The following is a 10736-nucleotide window of genomic DNA, read 5'->3' as shown; positions in this document are numbered from 1 at the left end:
TAACCAAAATAATAATGCCTATTATTATTTCTATTTTTTATCATTATTGTTTTAGTTATTTACTTCAAGAGTTTGGGTTTTGTAGCGAAATTAATCATGAACATGGCTCTTTTATGTTCATGATTGGTTACATATAAATTACTACACAAGGAAAATAAGGAAGTAAATGATCAGACTGAAAATATTATGTTTGTTTGTAAGCTCTACATTTAAAAGCACTGGCATATTTTTTACACTGTGGTATATTTTTCACATTTAATAAAGCCTGCCCAAAATGGGGTTCACAGCCTATTAAATTTTACCATTATAGCTAAAACTTATATCTATGAAGCTCGTACTAAGTTAAAACCTTTTTTCTAGCTCTTAAAGCTATACAACCCCTACTTAATTATACTTAAAAAAAAACTAATTAAGAAGCTTTATTTTCAAAATACCCTAGAGCTATTTTGAAGTATTATCTTATCAGTAAGCCTCAAGTAAACAATAGAATAAAATTGCAATCGGTATTACCCGAGACTTAAGATTTTAAAGCGTTAAAATCTTTTTTCCTGTTCCCAGACAAAAGAACGTAAAACGATTATAACTTTATTACGCATTCAGATTTAACAAAAAGGTTCAAAGATTAAAGTTTAGTTAAAAAATTAAAAAGCATTAAGATTAAAAATTCAATGAGTAAAGCTGATTTGCTGTACAAATGATGAAAGTGTAAACAATAGAGTATTGTAAACTTAGCCGGTGGTCTATGGCCATAAAAACTCTACAATTTTTAAAGCAAATATTATATCTACCTGTGGGTTACGCAAAGGACCTTTAGAAGTTTTGCTATTATGAAATTATCATTTCAAACGCTTAAGCAAACAACAATTGGGTTTTACTTTTTGTTATTTGTTTAGCGATTAACTATTGTGTTATTTTTTGGCTTCGTAAATATAATAAAAATTAATAACTCGGGAGTTATTTTGTAGGAAAGTTTTGGAACTTTGAAGAAGCAAGTCGCCTTGACTAAAGAGTCTGTATTTTGATTTACACCTACTGCTTCGTACAGAAACATAACAAATCAATCATGACATCTAGCGAGATTTTGGGTAGAGATTAGTCTCTTTGCCGGACTTAGGCAGATCGTCATTTTGTAAACAAGCAAATAGATTATGGTAACGCGTCATCATTTATAACAATATTTTCCAAGTTTGATAAAATTTATTATCTTACACAATCCTATTTTATAACATCTTCCAACTAAACGATTCCATCTCCCACCCGTCAAACAAATCATACTGTTTACGGTCCATCAATAAAGCTTCACAAACATACACGAAATGAGACATAAAACGAGAACGAAGGACATTATGACCCACATCACCTCGGCCCACGCGGTGACGCTCACAAAATTATTGCCGTCCGCTATTCAATTTCCCGACTATGCATCTGCAGGCTTTGACTGCGCGCTGCATATTTTATGCGCGCTTTCGTCAAGCGCGGTAAGCGGTAATTTTTCGCGCGAGCGAGACGGAAGCCCGCGGTGGGGATAAGACGGCAAAGCTCCCGCAAAGTACACAAAATGCAAAAATGGCGCGGCGACGAGTGACAAGGGGAGGGGGGAACCGGCTGCCAGTCTCAGTCGCACGCCGCACGCCGCCGGCACCGCACGTCCCTCAGTCCCGCGAGTGATACATGGATGACACGACCCTGGAATTTTGTGAAGTGTGAACTTAGTGTGTGATTAATTTTTGTTAAGCTGGAAAAGGATAACGGATTGTGGAGCACCATGCTCACGTCAAGCAACCAGTACTTGAGACCGGATTACCTGTCGCCGCTTCCGACAACGGTGAGTGATAACAAATAGCTTTGATCCTTGTTTAGTTTGCGCCCGCTGTGATAAAATCCTTCCTGAAAACATCGCGGGAATATTAAGCGCCATTATTTGTTGTAGCGGACAATAAGCCGAACTGCCCCGTAGTTGGAATTCACTTCATAGCGTTTTGTTTGTAAAAAAATGCACACATATTTGAATTCGCTAACAAATGTAACTGATCCAAATTACAAATAAAGCCATTTACAAATAGTTAAAATACCATAACCGATAATTAGTAAAAAATTCTTACGCAATTTTTCATAAAAACTTTTGAAACTTTAGTCTTTCAAGTTTAAGCCGCCTTGATCTTTAAAACGATAGAGCATTAGCATCATAAATAAATATAACTTCCAATAGATCAAAACTAACTTAAAGGCGGTGCTTCAAAAAAACAAAAGCTCATCAATCAACTAAAACTAACATTTTAGAAAAAAACCAAGCGCCGCAACTGATTTTTCATTAATTATGAACCAATCAAGATGTTCGCGGAGTTCAATCGAATTACCGCTCAATCGGAAACGCGAGTTATAGCGATTTGTAGTACATTGTTAGACATAATTTAGAATCATTAAGGTAACTGCTAATAACAGACCGCTCTGTCGGCGGCTTATAATTTTCCAACAGTCATAAAACTCAATTGGCTTGACCTAATTCTGCGAATGCGATTATAGTTACGCCTTTTTAAAACCGATAAAGAATATTATTATAGCAACTTCTGGAAAACAAAATTGGAGAAATGAGTTTTTGTAAACAAATATTAATAGAATTTTGTCTTCTGCGGACATTTTGGCACCTTAAAAATGGATGAACCTTACTTTTGTTTCATTTTCTTGATGTTGTTTTTTGTCGCTGGATAAAACATTTCATTCTCAAAAAAATATCTAAATAACTTTGGTTGATTGTTGATAAAACTTATTCAGTATTCAAACACACTTGTATAATTTTGTAAAGAAAAACTTCCTGAAAATTTTGAAAACAAGTCGTTCGCACTCGCACAATGCTTTCGCTGCAACTTTAAAAGCTAAGCTTTGGTTTTATGATTATTTGTTGAAAGAAATAAGTTGATACATAAGTGAAATAAAGCTCTGCTAACAAGTTTAATTAATAAACGTTATGGATAGTTTACATTAACATTAAATAATTTTCATGAAATAAATGGATCAATTTACTCATTTTACATAAAAAATAAGTAAATCTTGATAAGTACTTATTCCACTGTTTCAAAGAATATGTTGTTGATGTTTTGAATTTACTTTTGAAGTCTAAACCATCTTGATCCTTTCTATTTGATGTTTTCAAAACATTTTTATAAGATTAAAGTAATTAATTAAAAAACAAAATCCTTACTTTCCGAGTAACGGACTGTGACGAGGTCTCTCCAATATTAAAATAATTGTTAATGACTCAAAAGTTTATTATTATACCTATCCGAGCAATAACCGTAGAGAAGATTTATTATACTCGTTTCAGTGAATAATGAGATTTCATTTCACTTGATTAATAACCGTTTATCAAAGGAGCTCGTCTGGGTGAAATATTACAAACGAAATATTTGGCTTGTCTTAAATGGCAACTTGTTATGCTAAAATTTCATTAGTTTTCGAAATTTCTGAATACATTAAAAATATTTTCGTAATTTATTCAAACTCTCTTCATTAACATAAAACTATACATTAACACCCCTCGGATTGTGATCAACATTGAGCCTAATGACCAGAAATTAAAGAGCTTAAGAAAAAAAACAAAACATAATTAAAAAACCGTATCCAATTAATTCCGCAGATATTTTGCGATGCAGGTAAAATACAAACGCGTTCTTTGTAATACATAAATTGAACTAATTACATTCAAGTTTGTAAAAACATTTATTTACGTAAACACACGCTCAGTTAATGTTGCTAATTACAAACATGCATAATATGTTGCATTTTTTCTTCAATCGCCGCCCGTCACACACGTCGTACCAATTAGAAGTCCAATTAGATTCTATTTACGATCAACGACAATCAAACTGGTTAAAATACGGAGTGAATATTCCCGTCGGATAGCGAGCCGGTCCCGCGATAATAGACGTGACGTGACAACGTTTGTTCCGGCGTTTCTTCTCAGCACTTGCCATATGTTTGTCTCGAAGCGCTGGTGGGGCCCAAAAGATAAGGAGACATGTAAAGTGCCCCATAAGGGCTACCTTTTTCTTTTTTTATTATTTTCTATTGACGTTCATAAGTGCCACTTGTAGTCTAAACTGAATAAATATTTTTGATTTTTGATTTTTGAACGCGGGGCAAGTTCAGGCACGCCGCAAATTCAGCGGCACAAATTGCCCTTTTCACTGCGAGATTATATCATGCGGGAGTCGAGTGAAATGTCAAGCGGAGCCGACGGCTGGCAGACGCGCGGATAATAGCGCGTCGGCCGCGTGATTGGAGCCCGCCTCCCTCCCGCGGGCCCTTTGTGCGCCCGTCACTCGCAACCTCGACCCGACGTTTCATTTCATAGACTGCCTCTCTTTGTTACAGCTCGACGCGAAAAAGAGCCCGCTGGCGCTACTAGCGCAAACCTGCAGCGCCATCGGCTCCGACACGCCCAACCCCAAACTCATCTCCGCTGCTGAGAAAGCCAGCAAGAAGTACGAGGACAAGTCCCCCGTGATACACGTCCCGGACAACAAGCCCAGCTTCAAGCCTTACGAATCGTGCCTAACTGCGAGAGAAAAGACTAGAACTCCAGAAGACAGGGCGTCTGTGAACGCCCATTCGAAGACGCCGCTATCTTCGAAAGGAAGTGCCTCTAACACGCCTGTTCAAGCTCGCTGCAGCAGCAATCAAAGCTCCTCCTCTCAAAGAACGCCACCACCTGCTCACCGAAAAACGCCGTCAGAGAAGTCAGACGAACGCTCTAGTCCGCTACATGGTTCTCCGGTTCCAGCGAAATCAAACTCTGACTCGACTAGCAGCTCCTCAGCGTCAAAGTTACCGTTCACACCCACCTCTTTATCGTCCAGTGCAGATACCAAAGAATCGAGCTTCAAACCAAGTGTACCTGTCACCTCATCCGCGTTTCTCGGTGGTCTACCGCCATCCGGCTTTCCTTTACCAATGGATTTGATGACGAGCAGTTTGATGGCAGCGCAACATCATGCGCTGAAAAATGGACTGAACCCGTACCTTGCGTATGCGAGAATGAAAGCTCCCAGTGATCTGGGCATCTGCAGAGATCCCTACTGCACTGGCTGCTCTCTTAGTTCACATTTGCTCAAGTCTGCCGTGTGTCCCGCGGGATGCGCGCAGTGTGATCACGCCAAAACGCCTTTCCCGCTGCCGACTGGCCACCCGGCCGCCGCGGCATATGCTCACGCTCAGCTAGCCGCTTTAGCCGCGGCCTCGCAGCTGCCTTTCGTCTGCAGTTGGATGGCTGGTGATTCAGCGTACTGTGGCAAGCGATTTTCATCGTCGGAGGAGCTGCTGCAACACTTGAGGTCTCACACGGCGAGCGGTGAGTCGAGCCCAAGTCTATCGATGCTCAGCGCGACTCACCCGCTGCTGCAGCGAACCTACCCGACGCCGCCGCTGTCTCCGCTGACGCCGCGGTTCCACCCGTACAGCAAGCCGTCCCACCTGGTGTCGTCGCCGCCGCTGCCGTTCCCTCTGCCGCCTCACCCGTCCCTGGCGGCGTACTTCCCCTCGTACCCGCTATTCGGACCACGGCCTCTGCACCCTTGAGGACCGTCGGCGCTCCACACAACAAAGAAGGGGGGCGCCGATCGCTAACGCCCATGCCAAAAGGACTTTCAGAACCGAAGAGTGTGTAAATATAATGTAGTGTTCTTCGGGTTTCTAGTCGGATCATATCATCGACGGACGAAAGATTGTGCCCCGCGGGGCAGCGACAGCTGTGATCTCTAACTCAATATAATTATGATAATGCACTGATACTGTGAGCTCTCCTTTCAGCTTGGTCAGTCCGCGTCGGCGGATTTTAATTTTCTAGTTAGACTAACGAAATTTTTATGTACCAAATCTGTAGATTGTAATTTAAATAATTTCTAATTTAAGTTGTTGCAAATAATTATCTAGTGAGGATTGTTAAATTGTGTTTGTATTTTTTTAATAATCGATGTATTTTACTATAACTTTGTGACTCTGATCGATCACATATCTTTGTATATTAGGATTACTCGACTGAAGCCTCCGCGCGAATTCATGAACAACACAAATGTTACCGCAGTTTAGTAATTCATTGTTTAACTTTAGATAATGCAACTTTCTATTGATCTTAGAAGAATCTCAGGCACGTTTAATATTACATTTTAAAGATAGCAGACACTTTATTTTACGTGAGAAATAATTTTAATGATATCACTAAACAAATCATAATAATGCATAATGTAAACACTACCCGAGTGTACGCTGTGTGTGTATGAAACACTGTATTGCAAGTATCTGTTGACATAATTGTTGTTATAAAGAGCATAAGACGATGAAAAATATACGTAAATATTTAATTTGAGTCTTGCTTTTTATTTCTTTTCATTTTTCAAGTTCAGGTGGTGATTATGTGCAATCATTTTGTCGCGGGTTCACGACGGGCTGTAATTTTTCTTGAGTGTGAGCCGGCGCGTAATTAGCAGTCGCTTCTACGGCGATAAATTATGAGTAATTTGTCTGTCTTTCTGTCTTCATACATCAAGCCTCGCACATTTACTACCGTTGAGATATTGCCGCAACTAAGGTGAACGCAGTAAGTTCACAGCATAATAAAGCACCGGACTAGTTGGCACTTTGGCACTTAGAGCTTTAGAAAAAAGTAGCGTTTGCAGGTTCGAGGTCTGCAAGTGGTTTCTTTAATATCAACGTATTTCGGTAGTGAAATTCCACAAACAATGATAAAATTATTATAAAAACTCAGTGCGCGATCTACACTGCGAAAGCTTTCTTGAAATGCGAAAGCTTTTGAATTATTCTTTTTTCAACACTCAATAATATAATTCTGAGAATAACTTTTCATATGAGTTTTCTTTGAAGATATAATACCACAAAGATGTTTGTAAGCACTGGCTTAAGATAAATACAAAATCAATAACATAAATTGATATGAACACACGACAAAATTACAAGCTTTTTATTACTTTCACATGTCTGGTGTCTGTCGTCAAATCTTGCAACTTAAAATTGACCCACTTCCCGGTTTCCTATTGAGCTGAAATTTTGCATACATGTGTAAGTCTGATGACAATGCAATATTATGGTACCATTGAGCTGGTCTGATGATGGAGTCGGGAGGTGGCCATAGGAACTCCTAAACAAAACGGCGGAAACTCATCGAGTTTGGGTTCGTTGGATTTGTCTTTTCGAGCACTTTAGTGTTAGATAACGTCCAGGGTCCTGAGATTAAGATATAACTAAAAAGTGTAAAATAAAATTATAATAAAAATAAACTTTTTTAAAAACAAGCTTTTATTCTGAATTTCGAAAGCTTGTAGCGCAAACAGAGAAAAAGAGGAATAAATTCCATGCGCGATACAAACTTTCGAAATTCAGAATAAAAGCTTGTTTTTAAAAAAGTTTATTTTTATTATAATTTTTGACAAATTACATTTTGCAACCAAAAAAAAAGCTTAACTACTTAGTAAAAAAGATCAATAAACCAGAAAAAGTATTAGGTACTACCTATCTATAATATAAAAATGAATCGCAAAATGTGTTGGTAAGCGCATAACTCAACAACGCCTAGACTAATTTTACCAATTCTTTTTTTTAAATGTTTGTTGAAGTCCAAGGATGGTTTTTACGGCGATAAAAGTTCGATTAATTACCGGGAAACCCCTAAAAAAACTCGAAACTTCTTCCCTAAGGGGGTAAAACGGGGTTCACGCGAACGAAGTCGCGGGCGGCCGCTAGTTACAAATAAAAGGCATGAATTTAATGTACCTATAGATTCTTCTTGTTAGTCCATATATTATATTGTGTGGGCGGTGTAAATTATTTGGTTGGACCATACACAAAAACGTTCGTAGTACCTAATTACTAATGATTTGTCATTGCCTTTTTTCATTGCCACATTCCTTGTTGTTTCCTTTCAACATTAATAGCAATATCTTTTAATTACTTTTAAACATAAATTCGCAGAATATTACCACCACATTATCGAGATGTAGCTCATTATAGGTAATTGTTTTCAGGTTATCATTTTATTTAATAACTAGCTGTGCCCGCCACTTTGTACGTGTGAAAATAGTTTGAATAATATTTCCTGTTTTTGCAACATTTTTCTTTACTACTCCGCCCCTATTGACTATAGAGTGATTTTATAATATAACCTAAAGCCATCCTTAAAAAATGGGCTATGCAACACAAAAATAATTTTTCAAATCTAGCTCATGAGATTAACGCGTTCAAGCAAACAAAGAAACTCTTCAGCTTTACAATACCTATTAGTATAGATTTTATAATCGACTACATCCAATCAAGTCTGCTATATTATTTTCTAGTTAACACTCGAATGATATACATTTGTCGGCAACGTATCGAAGCGGTCTTTAAATATCATCATCATCAACAGCCCTTTACAGTCCACTGCTGGACTATGAGCCTCCTCCACTATAGTGGAGGGTTTTGCCATAATCTCCACGCTTAGTCGCATCGCACGTTAGGTCTTTAAATATACTCGTATCTTATATTTCAGAGAACATGTGTCTCACTGAATACTGGTAATATAATCGCAGATTGATAGTGAACTATCGTGCAATTCATAATGCGTTTTAAAAGGGGTGCTTACTGTTAGCAGTTGCGAGCGTTTGTCATTTAAAGACTTTATATTGGCCTTCACTTGTGCAGTAAAGTGACGGGTTTAGAACTTACAGCGATAGTAAAATACTTAATTGAATCAAATGCTTTGTGCACTGACGTTTAGAAAAACATAATTTAAATAAGAACATGACATAAATGTCGTAATAATATAGTTAGTAGAAATTCTCAAACTTCATGACTTGTCCTCTCTTTTTGATGAAGATGGCAAAAGTGGTAGCGGAAAAAGCATTTTAGAAAAAGGAACGTAGAAGTCTAGAAGAAATATTTATTGATCATGTCAAATTACCTTCATTATTAAAAAAAGCTCATTAGTAAAAAAAATAACTAATTTCCTCAACAATATATTATGTTGTAAAAAACACATAAAAGAGAATGTAAAGGTCAAAAGTCCGATTCGTTCAGCATTAAATAAATATTTATCTAATCAATTTGAAATCGATGTGTGGATTTATTGGCATAGGTGTGACCATTAATTGTTATTTATCTAAAAACCCATACACGATTTATAGCTAGCAATCATCATTAACTATTGTTAATTTACATACGTAATTATTAACACTAGAGTACACGCGCGGACTACTATAGTAGACCAGGGTAACATTTTACGCTATAACTTTTTGAAAACTTGCGCCAGAGAGCTGGCATTCCAGGAAAGCCTCGTTTACTAAATTTGTCAGTAAGCCAGTAAAGCTTGGGTCGCTAGAGTCTGCGCACTTTTCTAAAATTTGCCGTCCAAACTGCGGGTTTACTCAAAAGCCTGAAATCACTCGACAAAAAAATTATAAAAGACTTGCAGCAAATGGATTTACACAGTGTACCAGGCCGTAGAAAGTAATGAATACTATGAAAGATAAAAATCTAATCATATTTTTTCAGTAAATTTTTTTTGTTAACATTGGTCTCAGAGTGCAATTTTGGTCCAAAAAATTTACAACTTTTAAATCTATTTATAATGTTTGATCCCAAATAGTTATATAAAGAAACTTTGATAATAAAATAACTATAATAAACACTTTTATCATTTACATAATTATTTTATTCATAAATTGCTTACAAACTGATTTACAGTGATTTTAAATTGGCTTACCAGAGTAGGCCGCGCGTGTATTCGTGTAAAAAAAGGGGCGCGTGTACTGCAGTGTTAATAAATACCAGTGATTTATGACTGTATTTATATCTTGTATATGCAATCGTAAATAGCTGTATTAAAAAACGTACAAGGTATGTTCTGTAATTGTTTCTGTACGAGAAATTATTTTAATTGCTATTTACAATTAACTACATGCGAGTTGAAATGGGACACAAGTATTAATTGGGTTATTAAATCGAATTGTCGGTTTTGTAAAATCATATTCAGTCCATTCACTTTGGCATTGTCTTGAATTATCACGTGGGTTTTTCTTCTCAAAAAGGCATGTTCTGTGCCTCTAGACAAATTATCGAACAGTCGACAACATAAAATATAAGATTACTGGTAATTTTATTTGCAAAATTGCACATATTACAGCTGTAATAAGATGCTGACGAATACGGGATTTACAAACATTACTATGAGGTCTCACAGACCGCGTGAACGCACAGGGTGTTATATGAACCAATCAAAGAGCTCTATTCAACGCTGTGCGTTCGATTTGCTCCTTCACTTAAGCAAGCATCGTTTGTGAATACGGGCGTGAGTGTGGATGCCAGACGTAGAGACGCAACGAAGTCGAATCTGCCACGAAAAGGATTATACCTACTTCTTAATAAATATGCCACGCTCTTACACTACAATACAAAAAATAAAACGCAGAGCTGGAGTGGGCCATAGCTTTTTCTATCGTTGAAGCAACTGAAGACATAACCTGGTATCAGACTCAATGAGACACGGTCTCCTATTAAACGCTATACGTGGCCTACTTCAGAATCAAACGTTCCTTCGACGTCCATGCGCCAACGTCAACGCAAGTTTGAAAGAAATCACAACAGTACATTTCTTGTCTTGGAAGCATTGAGACGCGTCCTATGGCGTTTATAGGAGACCGCAGCCCCCCGTCATAAGCGTCTATCACAGTATTTTAATTGACGATTTAACA

General features: G+C 37.5%; 1 protein-coding gene across 1 annotated transcript; it reads left to right on the top strand.

Annotated features, from left to right (window-relative positions):
- Nucleotides 1–1553: 1553 nt before the first annotated feature.
- elB (zinc finger protein elbow B) lies at nucleotides 1554–6361 on the top strand. The gene is made up of 2 exons (XM_028315302.1): nucleotides 1554–1825; nucleotides 4372–6361. Exons 1-2 carry the CDS (start codon nucleotides 1766–1768, stop codon nucleotides 5572–5574), a joined length of 1263 nt encoding a protein of 420 aa, XP_028171103.1. The 5' UTR covers nucleotides 1554–1765; the 3' UTR covers nucleotides 5575–6361.
- The last annotated feature ends 4375 nt before the right edge of the window (nucleotides 6362–10736 follow it).

Source organism: Ostrinia furnacalis, unplaced genomic scaffold (assembly GCF_004193835.3).
Source record: "Ostrinia furnacalis isolate ACB-3 unplaced genomic scaffold, ASM419383v2 OfSCF5082, whole genome shotgun sequence".
NCBI classification, from domain to species: domain Eukaryota; kingdom Metazoa; phylum Arthropoda; class Insecta; order Lepidoptera; family Crambidae; genus Ostrinia; species Ostrinia furnacalis.
This window is presented reverse-complemented; position numbering and strand designations above follow the sequence as displayed.

Bases quoted from the DNA above. Each gene is read 5' to 3' on its own strand.
- elB (XM_028315302.1), top strand. From the start codon at position 1,766: ATGCTCACGTCAAGCAACCAGTACTTGAGACCGGATTACCTGTCGCCG. The intron at 1,826-4,371 runs GTGAGTGATAAC...TCTTTGTTACAG, and splicing joins TGTCGCCGCTTCCGACAACG to CTCGACGCGAAAAAGAGCCC.